We start from the raw sequence: 21,413 nt of genomic DNA, 5'->3' as shown, positions 1-21,413 counted from the left end.
TGGAGTAAGCCAAACATACAATATGACAATATCTTGGATCTGTCTGTCCCCCACAACAATAGAAATGCTTTCTATCCATGATCATTAGAAACAATCTTTAATGTAAATGATCATATTCTTATATTGAATAATTGTACACTTAAATATTGTATTTAACATGTGTAGTACAATTTGTCATTTGGATAAGAATATTAGGTTTACACCCCCACGATTAGTAATTGGCGTGATAGAAAGCATATTTCCCTATTTAGCTATCTTGTAGTTTACACAAAAAACATGTATGTGTACTGTAAAGTATAGTATTTTAGTATTTGCAAAATGATTTTATAAATGCAACTGCCACAATAATTTCAGGAATTCTAATATAACAATTGTTACAGCCATTGAACATTTGATATGTTCTTTGATTTCATTATCAAATCAAATCAAATCAAATATCATTAACTGCCACGGAAATATAATTTTTACAATGCACCCAAGAAAAACTACAAATGTAGAAAATCTGTCCTACTGAATATACTGGTATGCTAGGACTTGAACTAACACTTCCTGGTCACCGTATAAAACTGGGACTTGAACTAACACTTCCTGGTCACTGTATAAAACTGGGACTTGAACTAACACTTCCTGGTCACTGTATAAAACTGGGACTTGAACTAACACTTCCTGGTCACTGTATAAAACTGGGACTTGAACTAACACTTCCTGGTCACTGTATAAAACTGGGACTTGAACTAACACTTCCTGGTCACTGCATAAAACTGGGACTTGAACTAACACTTCCTGGTCACTGTATAAAACTGGGACTTGAACTAACACTTCCTGGTCACTGTATAAAACTGGGACTTGAACTAACACTTCCTGGTCACTGTATAAAACTGGGACTTGAACTAACACTTCCTGGTCACCGTATAAAACTGGGACTTGAACTAACACTTCCTGGTCACTGTATAAAACTGGGACTTGAACTAACACTTCCTGGTCACTGTATAAAACTGGGACTTGAACTAACACTTCCTGGTCACTGTATAAAACTGGGACTTGAACTAACACTTCCTGGTCACTGCATAAAACTGGGACTTGAACTAACACTTCCTGGTCACTGTATAAAACTGGGACTTGAACTAACACTTCCTGGTCACTGTATAAAACTGGGACTTGAACTAACACTTCCTGGTCACTGTATAAAACTGGGACTTGAACTAACACTTCCTGGTCACCGTATAAAACTGGGACTTGAACTAACACTTCCTGGTCACTGTATAAAACTGGGACTTGAACTAACACTTCCTGGTCACTGCATAAAACTGGGACTTGAACTAACACTTCCTGGTCACTGTATAAAACTGGTCCACTTATAAATATATATCTGTGGATGGAGCAAAAAAAAACAGAACAAAAAATATAGGCGTTCCCTGGTCATCCATCCTCTTAGACATATCAACGTTCCCTGGTCATCCATCCTCTTAGACATATCAGCGTTCCCTGGTCATCCATCCTCTTAGACATATCGGCGTTCCCAGGTCATCCATCCTCTTAGACATATCGGCGTTCCCAGGTCATCCATCCTCTTAGACATATCGGCGTTCCCAGGTCATCCATCCTCTTAGACATATCGGCGTTCCCAGGTCATCCATCCTCTTAGACATATCAGCGTTCCCAGGTCATCCATCCTCTTAGACATATCGGCGTTCCCAGGTCATCCATCCTCTTAGACATATCGGCGTTCCCAGGTCATCCATCCTCTTAGACATATCAGCGTTCCCAGGTCATCCATCCTCTTAGACATATCGGCGTTCCCAGGTCATCCATCCTCTTAGACATATCGGCGTTCCCAGGTCATCCATCCTATTAGACATATCGGCGTTCCCAGGTCATCCATCCTCTTAGACATATCGGCGTTCCCAGGTCATCCATCCTCTTAGACATATCAACGTTCCCTGGTCATCCATCCTCTTAGACATATCGGCGTTCCCAGGTCATCCATCCTCTTAGACATATCAGCGTTCCCAGGTCATCCATCCTCTTAGACATATCGGCGTTCCCAGGTCATCCATCCTCTTAGACATATCAGCGTTCCCAGGTCATCCATCCTCTTAGACATATCGGCGTTCCCAGGTCATCCATCCTCTTAGACATTGATTGTACTTGAGAGGAATGCGTTTACATGGTCGAGGACATAATTGTTGGGATTATCTACGATGACGATGAAGATTCCTACCGACGCTACTATTGCTATGGTTGGTGTGGTGTTACAGCTACTAGTAATACTGTTAACTGTTGTTTTGGGCTGTTTTGTACTATTGTTTGAAGAAAGCGATTGTGCGTTTATTTGGTTGGGCGAGCCAATGGAACTACAGGGCTACGGACGTCTGGTTTGATCTAACAGCTACTAGCTAGCCTGAGTCGCTAACACCCGCTCGCTAACATACAGTGGGTCTTCATATGGACTAACAACATACACGTCTTATATATGGATATATACCTGTATACGGGAACACACTTGCAGATGTAGGAAGGAGAGGGATGGAGGGGAGGGGAGGGGAGGGATGGGGAGGGGAGGGGAGGGGAGGGATGGGGAGGTATGGGGAGGGGAGGGGAGGAGAGGGATGGGGACTTGTAGAGAAACAAATGACTGTCCGGTAGCTTTGAGGCTGTTATGAATGAAATGTCTTCTTGACGTTATTGTGATCTCCGTTGCATGTGTCAGGGAGGGAGGGAGGGATGGAGGGGAGGGGAGGGGAGGGGTGGAGGGGAGGGGGTGGAAGGGAGGGGAGGGGAGGGATGGAGGGGAGGGGAGGGGGTGGAGGGGAGGGGAGGGGATGGAGGGGAGGGGTGGAGGGGAGGGATGGAGGGGAGGGGAGGGGGTGGAGGGGAGGGGAGGGGATGGAGGGGAGGGGTGGAGGGGAGGGATGGAGGGGAGGGGTGGAGGGGAGGGGAGGGGAGGGGAGGGGAGGGATGGAGGGGAGGGGGTGGAGGGGAGGGGAGGGGAGGGAGATAGTAATTGTAAAATTGTCAGTTCATTAGTACATTACTTGTGCATCAGAGCAGGCATTATTTTAAAGATAACCAATATTGTATGAATTTTAGCTGTATATATATACTGTAGGTATTTTGTTTTAAATGAAAATGCAGCGATATGAAAACGTGAATATTTATTGCTGTTATAATATAAAACATGTCCTTGCTGTTGGAAAGATTGTGTGTTTTTATTTATCTCTGAAACTTAACCCTGGAGTAGGGGGTCTATTCAATCTGGATCGCTGAAGTTACCCTCTTTACAGTAGGGGGTCTATTCAATCTGGATCGCTGAAGTTACCCTCTTTACAGTAGGGGTCTATTCAATCTGGATCGCTGAAGTTACCCTCTTTACAGTAGGGGGGCTATTCAATCTGGATCGCTGAAGTTACCCTCTTTACAGTAGGGGGTCTATTCAATCTGGATCGCTGAAGTTACCCTCTATACAGTAGGGGGTCTATTCAATCTGGATCGCTGAAGTTACCCTCTTTACAGTAGGGGGTCTATTCAATCTGGATCGCTGAAGTTACCCTCTTTACAGTAGGGGGTCTATTCAATCTGGATCGCTGAAGTTACCCTCTTTACAGTAGGGGGTCTATTCAATCTGGATCGCTGAAGTTACCCTCTTTACAGTAGGGGGTCTATTCAATCTGGATCGCTGAAGTTACCCTCTTTACAGTAGGGGGTCTATTCAATCTGGATCGCTGAAGTTACCCTCTTTACAGTAGGGGGTCTATTCAATCTGGATCGCTGAAGTTACCCTCTTTACAGTAGGGGGCTATTCAATCTGGATCGCTGAAGTTACCCTCTTTACAGTAGGGGGTCTATTCAATCTGGATCGCTGAAGTTACCCTCTTTACAGTAGGGGGTCTATTCAATCTGGATCGCTGAAGTTACCCTCTTTACAGTAGGGGGCTATTCAATCTGGATCGCTGAAGTTACCCTCTTTACAGTAGGGGGTCTATTCAATCTGGATCGCTGAAGTTACCCTCTTTACAGTAGGGGGTCTATTCAATCTGGATCGCTGAAGTTACCCTCTTTACAGTAGGGGGTCTATTCAATCTGGATCGCTGAAGTTACCCTCTTTACAGTAGGGGGTCTATTCAATCTGGATCGCTGAAGTTACCCTCTTTACAGTAGGGGCTCTATTCAATCTGGATCGCTGAAGTTACCCTCTTTACAGTAGGGGGTCTATTCAATCTGGATCGCTGAAGTTACCCTCTTTACAGTAGGGGGTCTATTCAATCTGGATCGCTGAAGTTACCCTCTTTACAGTAGGGGCTTGTCACGATCGTTGATGAACGAGAAGGACCAAGGCGCAGCGTGATATGCCAACATGTTTATTTAACGAATAAACACAACGACAAAACAATAAACTAACGATACATGACGTCCTAAGGTACACACAACAAACCTCACACGGAACAAGATCCCACAACCCACTAGTGCCAATAGGCTGCCTAAGTATGGTCCCCAATCAGAGACAACGAGCTACAGCTGCCTCTGATTGGGAACCACACCGGCCAACATAGAAATACCCATCCTAGAAAAACCACATAGAATATACACAAACAAAGAATACACACACCCTGACTCAACATATAAGAGTCCCCTGAGTCAGGGCTTGACAGTAAGACAATTGTGCTATGCTCTTAAAACGTATAAATTATAGTATTGAAAGAGTCAATCTGTGATTGCTTCATCTATGTTTTGACTTTTTAATTATATACACACAACCATTGCTTCTTGAAGAATATAACTTATATTATAAATGCCTCATGATCTTGGTCCAATTGTCATACCCCATCAGAACCCAAAATAAGTACTTGTTCAACTCAATTGTTTGTAAACAATGTCATTTTAAACAAACATTGTTTAGCCTCTGAATGTGGTTAAAATGTTCATTTTGTATCAACAGCTCTATTGATGAATTTGAGAATGGTTACATTTCTCCAGCCCAAATCTTCAGCTTTTTACCAAAACAGTGGTGGGGTTAGTGGCTTTGTTGTTGTTTGAACGGCAGAATACCCCTTTAAGAACCAATGGGTATATATCAAGATTAGGAACATTGAACAGATTCCCAGATGGCAGACTGAATGTGTGACTTACATGAAAAAACATGTTTACATCACCAAGTACATTAATGCAGTAAACCTACTCTAAGATTGTACATTTTAGTCATTTAGCAGGACGCTCTTATCCAGAGCCACTACAGTAGTGAGTCATTTAGCAGGACGCTCTCATCCAGAGCGACTTACGGTTAGTGAGTACATTATCATACTGTATGTATTAGGCTGTTTGAGAAAATGTTTGAATCCTAATCAACCCATCCAATGTGAGTGCATCTGTTGTTGGAGTACAGTAGATCAATAAGCTTTTTTAGTGCATACAGTGGCTTGTGAAAGTATTCACCCCCCCTTGGCATTTTTCCTATTTTGTTGCCTTACAACCTGGAATTAAAATTTTTTGGGGGGTTTGTATCATTTGATTTACACAACATGCCTACCACTTGGAAGATGCAAAATAATTTTTTTTGTGAACCTAACAAGAAATAACATTTAAAAAACAGAAAACTTGAGCGTGCATAACTATTCACCTCCCCAAAGTCAATACTTTGTAGAGCCCCCTTTTGCAGCAATTACAGCTGCAAGTCTCTTGGGGTATGTCTCTATAAGCTTGGCACATCTAGCCACTAGGATTTTTGCCCATTCTTCAAGGCAAAACTGCTCCAGCTCCTTCAAGTTGGATGGGTTCCGCTGGTGTACAGCAATCTTTAAGTCATACCACAGATTCTCAATTGGATTGAGGTCTGGGCTTTGACGAGGCCATTCCAAGACATTTAAATGTTTCCCCTTAAACCAATCGAGTGTTGCTTCAGCAGTATGCTTAGGGTCATTGTCCTGCTGGAAGGGGAACCTCCGTCCCAGTCTCAAATCTCTGGAAGACTGAAACAGGTTCCCCTCAAGAATTTCCCTGTATTCAGCGGCATCCATCATTCCTTCAATTCTAACCAGTTTCCCAGTCCCTGTCGATGAAAAACATCCCCACAGCATGATGCTGCCACCACCATGCTTCACTGTGGGGATGGTGTTCTCGGGGTGATGAGAGATGTTGGGTTTGCGCCAGACATAGTGTTTTCTTTGATGGCCAAAAAGCTCAATTTTAGTCTTATCTGACCAGAGTACCTTCTTCCATATGTTTGGGGAGTCTCCCACATGCCTTTTGGCGAACACCAAACGTGTTTGCTTATTTTTTTCTTTAAGCAATGGCTTTTTTCTGGCCACTCTTCCGTAAAGCCCAGCTCTGTGGAGTGTACGGCTTAAAGTGGTCCTATGGACAGATACTCCAATCTCCGCTGTGGAGCTTTGCAGCTCCTTCAGGGTTATCTTTGGTCTCTTTGTTGCCTCTCTGATGAATGCCCTCCTTTCCTGGTGTGTGAGTTTTGGTGGGCGGCCCTCTCTTAGCAGGTTTGTTGTGGTGCCATATTCTTTCCAATTTTTTATAATGGATTTAATGGTGCTCCGTGGGATGTTCAAAGTTTCGGATATTTGTTTATAACCCAACCCTGATCTGTACATCTCCACAACTTTGTCCCTGACCTATTTGGAGAGCTCCTTGGTCTTCTTGGTGCCGCTTGCTTGGTGGTACCCCTTGCTTAGTGGTGTTGCAGACTCTGGGGCCTTTCAGGACAGATGTATATATACTGAGATCATGTGACACTTAGATTGCACACAGGTGGACTTTATTTAACTAATTATGTGACTTCTGAAGGTAACTGGTTGCACCAGATCTTATTTAGGGTCTTCATAGCATATGCACGCACCACTTTTCCGTTATTTATTTTTTTGAATATTTTGAAACAAGTTACAGGTTGTAAAGCAACTAAATAGGAAAAACGCCAAGGGGGATGAATACTTTTGCAAGGCACTGTAGTTCAAATTAGCTTTTGCATTTACTTTCTTTTTCGGCTTCAGACAAAAGCTAATATTTCACTTAAAACATTGTTTTTGTATACATTTCCAGTTGTTTTTCCGGAAGGTCTGATAGCAGCAGAAGTCCTGCCACCAACATTATCACTGTGCATTATAACTATTTTCAAATGGTATGAAACAACATGACTATCAATGGCAGCCTAAAGTGGTCGGTTTTATAAATGGTACTATGCTCTTTCATAGTTTAAAAGCTACAGACACTAGACCAACTGTAAAAGGTCTAACAATTACATAACTAGTTTATGAACTATATAATGATTTAAATATGCCTATACGTTTGGGGAACGTTGTTGGAAGTTAGGAGGTAGGAGGGTTTAGTTTGTATTAATGTTTCTTTATTCATTTAGTCTGTGATTGACTCTCCACCCTCCAGTACAGTAGGTGGACTGTCATAATACCATAGAAGAAGACCGGGAGAGTGCCAAAGCGTGCCATTCGCTTGTGACAGGAGGTCAGCTCGAAGAGGGAGTTCCCATGGTTGTGAGGTTGTCAACTGTACAAGGTCTAAAAAAAAAAAACTGTGAGGCTGTGGCCAATGTGGATAAACAAGTAGACCTGATGCGCTCTCGAGACTTATCTTCCGCAAGACCTGAAGGAGCGAAGGGAATTGGTGGAAACGCATCCAGGCCATCTGATAGGGCATCGACCCCGAGTGGATCCTTCTGGATCCTTCTGGATCCTTTAGGACAATGAGCTGGATCCTTTATGGAGAACCACATAGGACAATGAGTTGAGTCTTGCAATGCGAACAGATCGGCGATGGCCCTTCCGAATCGCACCCAGATCATCTCCACTACTGTGGGATGTATCCTCCAGTCTGAAGGAAGAGGGGGCCTCCTCTGGAGAGAAGGTCTGCTGCGTGATCCTCCTCCACCCCCGGCAGGTGTATCGCTCTGAGGGATGTAAGGTGCCTGTTTCCCCAAAGCAGTAGCTCCCTTGCTACCTGGTGCAGTGCCATTGACCTCAGTCTGCCCTGGTGGTTGATGTGTGCAACCACAGTTGTGTTGTCTGTCCGTATCAGTACATGTTGTCCTTTCAGTACTGGGAGGCAAGGTGAGCTCCAGTATGAATATCCTTTTCTGACTCAAATAAGATTTCCCTCAAGGTTGCTGCGAAATTTTGTGATATGTAACTTTTAAGTTGCATGTATTTTAAAATATGTACATTGGTCAGTACAAAATTGCCTTTTAATTCTGTCATGGAAATAATTGTATTTCCTGTTACCAAGTCATTTATGGTTTCTATACCTTTAGTTATATAAAGTCTGTTATGACTGAGTATACTTTTTTAAAGAATGTCTTCGGTGGGGTAATTGGTAAAAACGAAAATAAATACAACAATTTTGGGAGCCATGCCATTTTGAAGAGGTTCATTCTACCTGTAAGATTTATGGGAAGATTGTTCCATTTAATTATATCTGCTTTCATATTGTTGAGTAACGGAATAAAGTTTATCTTTATATATCTGTTGTTTGTTGTCACGTATTAAGCATCCTAAGTATTTAATATGTTTTGTTGGCCACTTAAAGCACTGCTGTAGATCGTGAGTTATTATTTGTATTTTTCATATTGCCATTATTTAGTTTTTTTTCCACGTTAATTTTATATTCTGAGATTTTAGTGTATTCTGAAAATATTTTTGGCAAAGTCGGCATTGAGTTTTCAATATTGGTCAGGTATATCAGGAGATCATCTGCAAATAAGTTTAGTTTATATTCATGTTTATCAATACTGAGACCTGTTACGTTTGGGTCCTGTCTAATCTTCTTTCTGCAAGCGGTTCAATTGCCAGTGCAAACAGGAGGGGGGAGAGAGGACATCCCTGTATTGTGCCCCCTTCTCAAGCAATTTCTTCAGATCATTTAATATTTGTGTATATGTTTGCTTTAGGACATTTATATAATATTTTTTATTAAATGTGTTATTTCAACTGGAAAGTTGAAAACTTCCAAAGTTTTGAATAGAAAAGGCCATTCAATACGGTCAAAAGCCTTTTTTGGCATCAACAGCCATTATTGATAAGTCTATCTCTTGTTTTTTTTTGCGTATTGTATTAAACTCAGTGGCGACCTGTCATTCAGAGCCCCACATTTTTAGCAAGAAATATAACAAAATATTTAAAAATATATATATATTTGCATATTATTTTGGCATTAATACGTGTCACATATCAGTTTGCAAACAATGTAAAAAAATTATAAAATATAATTGAGTTAATAAAGCCGCATACAAACGTGGTCTCTTTATTGCTTTCTTGAGTAAGGCAGCTCCAAAATGCAGGTGTTTCAGCCTAGCTCAGTGCTTTCTGTGGTGGTGGGGCAGCCAGTGGAAAAATACGGAGCATAGGTGTTGGTAATGTTCTCTATTTGCGCCGTGATTGGCTCAGTGTTCTGTCACTCATGGGGACCCTACGTCACCGCCAAGAAAATTCAAGCCCCTTGGGTAATGCCATAGAGTTACATTAGAAGTGCCCATCCAAGAAGGCTCAAGGTCATTGGCCACAGATAAAATGACGTCAAATCACGTTATATCTACAGTAGCTTTGATTGGACTGATCATGTCAACATCATACTTTCAAAATCTTTGCTGGCAGTCATCATCATGAATCACGTCAACAATCTACTGGCAAAACCTTTTTAATCCTTGTCATATGAAGAGAAATAATGAAGAGAAATTATAGATAAAGCGTATCGGTGCTCATCGGCCATTGGACATAAACATTACACAACAAGTTGGAAATCACAAATTCAACAATGAGTGGTTTGGAAGGAATCAGTGGCTAACTGCAAGCGTTGCAAAGCAATCACTAGCCTGCTATTCAGTGGAGTGGCTGTGTGGTCCCAAGTCTGGGATTAAGGGTCTCTTTTCCAAGCTTAACATTCAACATTGGCCGTGCTGTCAATGAAGCATGATTTGTGACGCGCTCAAAACAACTGTTAACTCGGAACTGCAAAATCTGACTTCAGTGAGTTCAAGACAATTGGGAACTCTGGAAAAACTAGCTCCGACTGGGAAAATACGTTTTGAACGGTCATCCAACTCGGAATTGTAAATCCGGAACTCGGGCCTCTTTCTAGAGCTCCGACCTGAAGATCACTGACGTCATCATGATTCAACCTTGTTTTTTTCCGAGTTCCCAGTTGTCTTGAAAGCACCATAAATCCAGAGAATGCCAGACTTTGATGACAAAGTTTGATGACAATATTTTCCCACGAAGGACCGCCGCGCCACCTTCCTGTTCAAGTGAGCACAGCACAACAAGGTGAGTCTAAAAATGTATTGTATGCCGCTGCATAAATGATGTAATATGCCAGGGAGATATGTATACTGTAGCTAAGAAAGTAATACTAAGTGTACGTTGTGTAGTAAACTGTTAATAGCCCATGAGCACCTTTTGTCACCGTTATAGGGCAATTATAGTGGGTGGCAGGTAGCTTAGTGGTTAAGAGCGTTGTGCCAGTAACCGAAAGGTCGCTGGTTCTAATCCCAGAGCCGACTAGGTGAAAAATCTGTCGATGTGCCCTTGAGCAAGGCACTTAACCCTAATTGCTCATGTAAGTCGCTCTGGATAAGAGCGTCGGCTAAATGACTAAAATGTAAATTAATGTATTGTGTAGTTTAGTGGCTTTGCTGGCATGCATCAAAAAAAATTTTTTTGTTTTGTTTGCCCCATAAAGATTGACATGCTAAAATCACCATTAAACTGATTTAATGTAATAATTAATGTAATAATTTAAACTGAAACTGAATATATACACTACCTGTCAGGTGTGCTGTATGTGGAAGGTGCGGGAATCAGGCGCAGGACACAGAAGCTTCGTTCAACAGTCTTTAGTGAATCAATACGAGCAAAAGTGCCCGGAGACGAGCGATACGCACACAGGCGTAAACGAACAGGAAAAATACTAACGCGCACAACAAGTGCGAAAACCTCTCCTAAAACACAAGGAGGGAAAACCAATACAGACACGAAGACAGGAAGCTCAATAACACACAACACATGACTAACAAAACGAGAACTTATAGGACACATAATCAACGCTAACTAACCACAGGTGTACAACAATCAGACAAAAGCAAACGAACATAGAAACATACAACGGTGGTAGCTAGTACTCCGGGGACGACGACCGCCGAAACCTGCCCGAGCAAGGAGGAGGAGCAGCCTCGGCAGATTCCGTGACAGTACCCCCCCATTGACGCGCGGTTCCAGCCGTGCGCCAACCCCGGCCTCGTGCGCCGGACGACCCCGTGCGCCGGATGACCAGGAGGACGCGGTGCAGGGCGCGTAGGGTGACTACGGTGGAACTCAGTCAGGAGAAACGGGTCTAGGATGTCCCTCCTCGGCACCCAGCACCGCTCCTCCGGGCCGTACCCCTCCCACTCCACAAGATATTGGAGACCCCCCATCCGACGTCTCGAATCCAAGATGGACCAAACTGTGTACGCCGGAGCCCCCTCGATGTCCAATGGGGGCGGAGGAGTCTCTGCTATCTCACCTTCCTGGAGTGGACCAGCTACCACCGGCCTGAGAAGAGACACATGGAATGAGGGGTTAATATTCTTATACTCAATAGGTAGTAGTAACCTGTAACACACCTCGTTCAATCTCCTCAGGACTTTAAAGGGCCCTTCAAACCGCCGACCCAGCTTCCGGCAGGGCAGGCGGAGGGGTAGGTTTCTGGTCGAGAGCCAGACTCGATCTCCAGGTGCGTACACCGGCCCCTCACTGCGGTGGAGATCGGCGCTCGCTTTTTGTCGACGGATGGCCCGCTGCAGATGGACGTGTGCAGCGTTCCACGTCTCCTCCGAGCGCCCTACTCACTCATCCACCGCAGGGGCCTCGATCTGGCTCTGATGCCACGGTGCCAGAACCGGCTGGTAACCTAACACACATCGGAAAGGGGTTAGGTTGGTGGAGGAGTGGCGAAGAGAATTCTGGGCCATCTCTGCCCAGGGAATATACCTCGCCCACTCCTCCGGCCGGCCCTGGCAATACGACCTCAGAAACCTACCCACATCCTGGTTCACACGTTCTACCTGCCATTACTCTCCGGGTGGTACCCCGAGGTAAGGCTCACCGAGACCCCCAAACGCTCCATGAACGCTCTCCAGACTCGGAAGGTGAACTGGGGACCTCGATCAGACACTATATCCTCAGGTACCCCGTAATGCCGGAAGACGTGGGTGAATAGTGGTCCTCTGTAGCTCAGCTGGTAGAGCACGGCGCTTGTAACGCCAAGGTAGTGGGTTCGATCCCCGGGACCACCCATACATAAAAAAATGTATGCACGCATGACTGTAAGTCGCTTTGGATAAAAGCGTCTGCTAAATGGCATATTATTATTATTATTATAGTGCCTCAGCGGTCTGCAAGGCAGTGGGAAGACCTGGCATTGGGAGAAGACGACAGGCTTTAGAGAACCGATCCACAACGACCAGTATGGTGGTATTCCCCTGAGAGGGGGGAAGGTCTGTAACAAAGTCCACCGAGAGGTGAGACCAGGGTCGTTGTGGAACGGGCAGGGGTTGTAACTTACCCCTGGGCAGATGTCTGGGCGCCTTACACTGGGCGCACACCGAACAGGAGGAGACATAAACCCTCACATCCCTGGCTAACGTTGGCCACCAGTACTTAGCGCTAAGGCAGTGCACAGTCCGGCCAATACCTGGATGTCCAGAGGAGGGTGACGTGTGAGCCCAATAAATAAGTCGATCCCGAACCTCGAGCGGAACGTACGTCCGACCCACCGGACACTGTGGAGGTATAGGGTCGGTACGCAACGCCCGCTCGATTTCAGCATCGACCTCCCACACTACCGGTGCCACTAGACAAGACTCCGGCAGTATGGAAGTGGGCTCAACGGACCTCTCCTCTGTGTCATACCGCCGGGACAGGGCGTCTGCCTTACCGTTCTGGGACCCAGGGATGTACGTGATTTTAAATACAAACCGGGTTAGAAACATGTTCCACCGAGCCTGGCGAGGGTTCAGTCTCCTAGCTGCCCGAATGTACTCCAGGTTACGGTGGTCAGTCAAAATGAGAAAAGGGTGTTGAGCCCCCTCAAGCCAATGTCTCCACACCTTTAGGGCTTGAACCACGGCTAACAGCTCCCTGTCTCCTACGTCATAATTCCTCTCCGCCGGGCTGAGCTTTTTAGAGTAGAAAGCACAGGGGCGGAGTTTAGGTGGCGTGCCGGACCGTTGTGATAGCACGGCCCCTATACCGGCCTCAGACGCGTCCACCTCTACCTGAAATGGTAAGGCAGGATCCGGATGCGCAAGCACTGGGGCCGAGGTAAACAGGGCCTTCAGTCTCCCAAATGCCCTGTCCGCCTCCGCTGACCACTGCAATCGCACCGGACCCCCCTTCAGAAGAGACGTTATGGGAGCTGCCACCTGTCCAAAACCCCGGATAAACCTCCGGTAGTAATTCGCAAAACCCAAGAACTGCTGCACCTCTTTCACGGTGGTTGGGGTTTGCCAATTACGCACGGCTGACACCCGGTCAACCTCCATCTTCACCCCTGACGTGGATAACTGATAACCCAGAAAGGAGACCGACTCCTGGAAAAACAGACATTTCTCTGCCTTGACATACAGGTCGTGCTCCAACAGCCTACCCAACACACGACGCACCAGGGCTACATGCTCGGCTCGGGTAGACGAGTACACTAGAATGTCATCAATGTACACGACCACCTCTTGCCCCTGCATATCCCGGAAAATCTCATCCACGAAGGATTGGAAGACTGACGGAGCATTCATCAACCCGTATGGCATGACGAGATACTCGTAATGACCCGAGGTTGTACTAAACGCTGTTTTCCATTCGTCGCCCTCCCTAATGCGCACCAAGTTATACGCGCTCCTGAGATCCAGTTTTGTGAAAAACCGCGCTCCGTGCAATGACTCCGTCATGGTCGCAATCAGAGGGAGTGGATAACTGTATTTCACAGTAATCTGATTGAGACCACGGTAATCAATGCACGGGCGCAACCCTCCATCTTTCTTTTTCACAAAAAAGAAGCTCGAGGAGGCGGGAGAAGTGGAGGGCCGAATGTATCCCTGTCTCAAAGATTCGGCTATGTAAGTCTCCATAGCTTTTCTCTCCTCTTGAGACAAAGGATACACGTGGCTCCGTGGGAGCGCTGCTCCTGCCTGGAGGTCTATCGCACAATCCCCCTGTCTATGAGGAGGCAAACACGTCGCCCTCGATTTACTAAACACAAGTGCCAAATCCTCATACTCAGTGGGAATGCGCAGTGAGGACACCTGGTTTGGACTCTCCACCGAGGTCGCCCCCACGGAAACACCCAAACATCTCCTCTCACACTGGGCAGACCACTCCTTAAGAGCCCTCTCTTGCCACGAAATAGAAGGATCATGGGTACTCAACCAGGGAATTCCCAGCACCACCGGATACGCAGGAGAGTCGATAAGATATAGCTGGATAGTCTCCTCATGACCCCCCTGCGTACACAAGTAGCGCTGTGACTTCCCTGATCAACCCCGATCCCAACGGACGGCTATCTAGGGCATGAACAGGAAATGGGATGTCAACAGGAAGTAGGGGAATCCCTAATTCTAAACAAAATTTACGATCAACAAAATTCCCAGCTGCGCCTGAATCTACTAGCGCCTTATGCTGGGAATGAGGTGCAACCTGTGGAAATCGCACAGGTATACAGAAGTGCACAACAGAGAGCTCTGGGTAAGTGGGACGCCTACTCACCTGGAAGGACTCCCCAGTGCAGGGCCTGCCGTCCTCTCCCCTAGGAGACCCTCCCCAACACCTGGCCGCGGTGTGTCCTCCACGGCCACAGTTGGTGCAGGGGATGGCCCCCCTCGTGCTCCTTCCCCTCTTCTCTCTAGCGCCAGCACCCCCGAGCTCCATAGGGCTCGGCTCGGAAGTGCTGGAGGGTGGAATGGACGAACCCCACTCGGAACGTCCGCGGGTGGCCATCAGGGTGTCCAGCCGGATTGACATGTCCACCAACTGGTCGAACGTGAGACTGGTATCCCTGCAGGCCAGCTCTCGACGGACGTCCTCCCGAAGACTACAACGATAATGATCGATGAGGGCCCGCTCATTCCACCCTGCATCAGCCGCTAGAGTCCGGAACTCCAGTGCAAATTCCTGGGCGCTCCTCCTCCCCTGTCGGAGGTAGAATAGACGCTCCCCCGCCGCTTTCCCCTCAGGTGGATGGTCGAACACAGCCCTGAAGCGGCGGGAGAACTCTGCGTATGTGATCGTGGCGGCGTCTATCCTCCTCCATTCGGCGTTGGCCCACTCCAACGCCTTGCCGGTGAGACAGGAGATGAGGGCGGAAACGCTCTCGTGTCCCGAGGGCGCCGGGTGTACGGTGGCCAGGTATAGTTCCACCTGCAGGAGGAACCCCTGACACCCGGCAGCGGTACCATCATACGCCCTCTGGAGCGAGAGCCGAATCCCACTGGGTTCCGGAGCTTGGATGGGCGGACTGGCCGATGGTGATGGCAAGGTCGGGGGAGATGTGGGTGCCCCTCTGTTCTCCCATCGGAGTGTTTATTACGTCCTGAAGGGCGGTCCCGATGCGGTTGATCTGTTCGTTCTCCAGGGACTCGGATGCTAGTGCTGTTCCTGCTGATTCCATCTGGGTGTGTTATTCTGTCAGGAGTGCTGTATGTGGAAGGTGCAGGAATCAGGCGCAGGACACAGAAGCTTCGTTCAACAGTCTTTAGTGAATCAATACGAGCAAAAATGCCCGGAGACGAGCGATACGCACACAGGCGTAAACGAACAGGAAAAATACTAACGCGCACAACAAGTGCGAAAACCTCTCCTAAAACACAAGGAGGGAAAACCAATACAGACACGAAGACAGGAAGCTCAATAACACACAACACATGACTAACAAAACGAGAACTTATAGGACACATAATCAACGCTAACTAACCACAGGTGTACAACAATCAGACAAAAGCAAACGAACATAGAAACATACAACGGTGGTAGCTAGTACTTCGGGGACGACGACAGCCGAAACCTGTCCGAGCAAGGAGGAGGAGCAGCCTCGGCAGATTCCGTGACACTACCGTTCAAAAGTTTGGGGTCACCTAGAAATGTCCTTGTTTTTGAAAGAAAAGCAAAACATTTTTGTCCATTAAAATAACATCAAATTGATCAGAAATACAGTGTAGACATTGTTAATGTTGTAAACGGCTATTGTAGCTGGAAACGGCTGATTTTTAATGGAATATCTACATAGGCGTACAGAGGCCCATTATCAGCAAACATCAGTCCTGTGTTCCAATGGCACATTGTGTTTGCTAATCTAAGTGTATCATTTTAAAAGGCTAATTGATCATTAGAAAACCCTTCTGCAATTCTGTTAGCACAGCTGAAAACTGTTGTGCTGATTAAAGAAGCAATAAAACTGGCCTTCTTGAGACTAGTTGTTGAGTATCTGGAGCATCAGCAATTGTGGGTTCGATTACAGGCTCAAAATGGCCAGAAACAAATAACTTTCTTCTGAAACTCGTCAGTCTATTCTTGTTCTGAGAAATGAAGGCTATTCCATGAAAAACCCTTGACTGAGTAGGTGTGTCCAAACTTTTGACTGGTACTGTGTATATATATATATATATATATATATATATATATATATATATATATACACAGTACCAGTCAAAGTTTGGACACACCTACTCAGTCAAGGGTTTTTCTTTTTATGGAGGTAAGGCAATAAATAGGCCATAGTGCAAAATAATTACAATTTAGCTTCCTCTGAAGAGTTGATGTTGAGATGTGTCTGTTACTTGAACTCTGTGAAGCATTTATTTGGGCTGCAATTTCTGAGGCTGGTAAATCAAATGAACGTATCCTCTGCAGCAGAGGTAACTCTGGGTCTTCCATTCCTGTGGCGGTCCTCATGAGAGCCAGTTTCATCATAGTGCTTGATGAAATAGGGCTATCTTCTGTATACCTTGTCACAACACAACGCATTAAGAAGGAAAGAAATTCCACAAATAAATTAAAAAGGCACACCTGTTAAATTGAAATGGTGACTACCTCATGAAGCTGGTTGAGTAAATGCCAAAAGTGTGCAAAGCTGTCATCAAGGCAAATGGTGGCTACTCATCCAGAATGCCGTAGTCCGTCTGGTGTTCAACCTTCCCAAGTTCTCTCACGTCACCCCGCTCCTCTGCACACTACACTGGCTTCCAGTTGAAGCTCGCATCTGCTACAAGACCATGGTGCTTGCCTACGGAGCTGTGAGGGGAACGGCACCTCCGTACCTTCAGGCTCTGATCAGTCCCTACACCCAAACGAGGGCATTGCGTTCATCCACCTCTGGCCTGCTGGCTCCCCTACCTCTGCTGAAGCACAGTTCCTGCTCAGCCCAGTCAAAACTGTTCGCTGCTCTGGCACCCCAATGGTGGAACAAGCTCCCTCACGACGCCAGGACAGCGGAATCACTCACCACCTTCCGGAGACATTTGAAACCCCACCTCTTTAAGGAACACCTGGGATAGGATAAAGTAATATTTCTACCCCCCCCCCCCCTTACTCCACCCCACCCCCCAATGTTTTTGGGACATAAAATACAAATATATTTTTTTAAATGTAAAAAATTAAAAATAAGGAGAAAAATAAACAAAAATAACAATAAAATAAAACATAAAACATTTATAAATAAAATAATAAAAATAAATGAAATTAAATTAAAAATTAAAAAATTATAAATAATGAATAAAAAACATATTGTAAAGTGGTTATCCCACTGGCTATAAGGTGAATGCACCAATTTGTAAGTCGCTCTGGATAAGAGCGTCTGCTAAATGACGTAAATGTAAATGTATTTGAAGAATCTGAAGATTTGTTTAACACTTTTTTGGTTACTACATGATTCCATATGTGTTTTTTCATAGTTTTGATGTCTTCACTATTATTCTACAATGTAGAAAATAGTACAAATAAAGAAAACCCCTGGAATGAGTAGGTGTGTCCAAACTTTTGACTGGTAGGCAAGAAGGTTTGCTGTGTCTGTCAGCGTAGTGTCCAGAGCATGGAGGTGCTACCAGGAGACAGGCCAGTACATCAGGAGACGTGGAGGAGTTCGTAGGAGGGCAACAACCCAGCAGCAGGACTGCTACCTCTGCCTTTGTGCAAGGAGGAGCAGGAGGAGCACTGACAGAGCCCTGCAAAATGACCTCCAGCAGGCCACAAATGTGCATGTGTCTGCTCAAACGGTCAAAAACAGACTCCATGAGGGTGGTATGAGAGCCCGATGTCCACAGGTGGGGGTTGTGCTTACAGCCCAACACCGTGCAGGACGTTTGGCATTTGCCAGAGAACACCAAGATTGGCAAATTCGCCACTGGCGCCCTGTGCTCTTCACAGATGAAAGCAGGTTCACACTGAGCACATGTGACAGACGTGATAGAGTCTGGAGACACCGTGGAGAACGTTCTGCTGCCTGCAACATCCTCCAGCATGACCGGTTTGGCGGTGGGTCAGTCATGGTGTGGGGTGGCATTTCTTTGGGGGGCCGCACAGCCCTCCATGTGCTCGCCAGAGGTAGCCTGACTGCCATTAGGTACCGAGATGAGATCCTCAGACCCCTTGTGAGACCATATGCTGGTGCGGTTGGCCCTGGGTTCCTCCTAATGCAAGACAATGCTAGACCTCATGTGGCTGGAGTGTGTCAGCAGTTCCTGCAAGAGGAAGGCATTGATGCTATGGACTGGCCCGCCCGTTCCCCAGACCTGAATCCAATTGAGCACATCTGGGACATCATGTCTCGCTCCATCCACCAACGCCACGTTGCACCACAGACTGTCCAGGAGTTGGCGGATGCTTTAGTCCAGGTCTGGGAGGAGATCCCTCAGGAGACCATCCACCACCTCATCAGGAGCATGCCCAGGCGTTGTAGGGAGGTCATACAGGCACGTGGAGGCCACACACACTACTGAGCCTCATTTTGACTTTTGATGTAATGTTTTAAGGACATTACATCAAAGTTGGATCAGCCTGTAGTGTGGTTTTCCACTTTAATTTTGAGGGTGACTCCAAATCCAGACCTCCATGGGTTGATCAATTTGATTTCCATTGATCATTTTTGTCTGATTTTGTTGTCAGCACATTCAACTATGTAAAGAAAAAAGTATTTAATAAGATTATTTCATTCATTCAGATCTAGGATGTGTTATTTTAGTGTTCCCTTAATTTTTTTGAGCAGTGTATATATACTCCGGACCGGACCAAATCTGAACTAATCATAAACATCTATGTTTCACAAGTTTGGACAGCACAGTACATAACAATACAGTACAGTAGAGCACAGTAGAGCACAGTAGAGTAGAGTAGAGCACAGTAGAGCACAGTAGAGTAGAGTAGAGCACAGTAGAGCACAGTAGAGCACAGTAGAGTAGAGTAGAGCACAGTAGAGCACAGTAGAGTACAGTAGAGCACAGTAGAGTACAGTAGAGCACAGTAGAGTACAGTAGAGCACAGTAGAGCACAGTAGAGTAGAGTAGAGCACAGTAGAGCACAGTAGAGTAGAGTAGAGCACAGTAGAGCACAGTAGAGTAGAGTAGAGCACAGTAGATCACAGTAGAGTAGAGTAGAGTACAGTAGAGCACAGTAGAGCACAGTAGAGCACAGTAGAGTAGAGTAGAGCACAGTAGAGTACAGTAGAGCACAGTAGAGTACAGTAGAGTACAGTAGAGTAGAGTAGAGCACAGTAGAGCACAGTAGAGTAGAGTAGAGCACAGTAGAGCACAGTAGAGTAGAGCACAGTAGAGCACAGTAGAGTACAGTAAAGCACAGTAGAGCACAGTAGAGCACAGTAGAGTACAGTAGAGCACAGCACAGTAGAGCACAGTAGAGCACAGTAGAGTACAGTAGAGTACAGTAGAGCACAGTAGAGTACAGTAGAGCAAAGTAGAGTACAGTAGAGCACAGCACAGTAGAGCACAGTAGAGCACAGTAGAGTACAGTAGAGTACAGTAGAGTAGAGTAGAGCACAGTAGAGTACAGTAGAGCACAGCACAGTAGAGCACAGTAGAGCACAGTAGAGTACAGTAGAGTACAGTAGAGTAGAGTAGAGCACAGTAGAGCACAGTAGAGTAGAGTAGAGCACAGTAGAGCACAGTAGAGTACAGTAGAGCACAGTAGAGTACAGTAGAGCACAGTAGAGTACAGTAGAGCACAGTAGAGTACAGTAGAGCACAGTAGAGCACAGTAGAGTAGAGTAGAGCACAGTAGAGCACAGTAGAGTAGAGTAGAGCACAGTAGAGCACAGTAGAGTAGAGTAGAGCACAGTAGATCACAGTAGAGTAGAGTAGAGTACAGTAGAGCACAGTAGAGCACAGTAGAGCACAGTAGAGTAGAGTAGAGCACAGTAGAGTACAGTAGAGCACAGTAGAGTACAGTAGAGTACAGTAGAGTAGAGTAGAGCACAGTAGAGCACAGTAGAGTAGAGTAGAGCACAGTAGAGCACAGTAGAGTAGAGCACAGTAGAGCACAGTAGAGTACAGTAAAGCACAGTAGAGCACAGTAGAGCACAGTAGAGTACAGTAGAGCACAGCACAGTAGAGCACAGTAGAGCACAGTAGAGTACAGTAGAGTACAGTAGAGCACAGTAGAGTACAGTAGAGCAAAGTAGAGTACAGTAGAGCACAGCACAGTAGAGCACAGTAGAGCACAGTAGAGTACAGTAGAGTACAGTAGAGTAGAGTAGAGCACAGTAGAGTACAGTAGAGCACAGCACAGTAGAGCACAGTAGAGCACAGTAGAGTACAGTAGAGTACAGTAGAGCACAGTAGAGCACAGTAGAGTACAGTAGAGTACAGTAGAGCACAGTAGAGTACAGTAGAGCAAAGTAGAGTAGAGTAGAGCACAGTAGAGCACAGTAGAGCACAGTAGAGTACAGTAGAGCACAGTAGAGTACAGTAGAGTACAGTAGAGCACAGTAGAGTACAGTAGAGTACAGTAGAGCACAGTAGAGTACAGTAGAGCACAGTAGAGCACAGTAGAGCACAGTAGAGTACAGTAGAGCACAATAGAGTACAGTAGAGCAAAGTAGAGTAGAGTAGAGCACAGTAGAGCACAGTTGTTTGGGGGCCGAGCTCATTAGAATAATACCCAACATGCTTTGCAAGTTTGTTTTCACTTTTTTATTTTTATTACATTCAGCCAATGGTCTTATCCAGAGTGATTCAATGAAGGTAAATCAATGTTCTGTTGCAACCTTCAGTTGGCTCCTCTTTCCTATATTAAGAGGCTTGAAAAAATGTTATTGTGATATAATGCTTACCTCATTGAGAATGTATGTGCAGTTGAAATTTGGCTGTAGAATCAATGACCGCAAAATATGTATTTTCAACGTCACAGATGCCTTATCAATGTCCGGGAGTA

The 21,413-nt window shown here is 45.7% G+C and overlaps 1 protein-coding gene across 1 annotated transcript in view; it reads left to right on the top strand.

Moving 5' to 3' along the window:
* Nucleotides 1-2,201: 2,201 nt before the first annotated feature.
* Nucleotides 2,202-21,413, top strand: part of LOC311149461 (CXXC-type zinc finger protein 1-like) — a gene marked incomplete at both ends in the record, with an annotated part of 56,190 nt that continues 36,978 nt past the window's right edge. Inside the window, one exon of the mRNA XM_084186658.1 lies at nucleotides 2,202-2,240. Coding sequence (XP_084042784.1) covers nucleotides 2,202-2,240 — 39 coding nt within the window. The remainder of the gene's footprint in view (nucleotides 2,241-21,413) is intronic.

The sequence above is a fragment of the Coregonus lavaretus genome (genome assembly GCF_964263955.1).
Source record: "Coregonus lavaretus genome assembly, chromosome: 22".
Lineage (NCBI taxonomy): Eukaryota > Metazoa > Chordata > Actinopteri > Salmoniformes > Salmonidae > Coregonus > Coregonus lavaretus.
The sequence above is the reverse complement of the archived record's forward strand: the minus strand, read 5'-3'. Positions and strand labels throughout refer to the sequence as shown.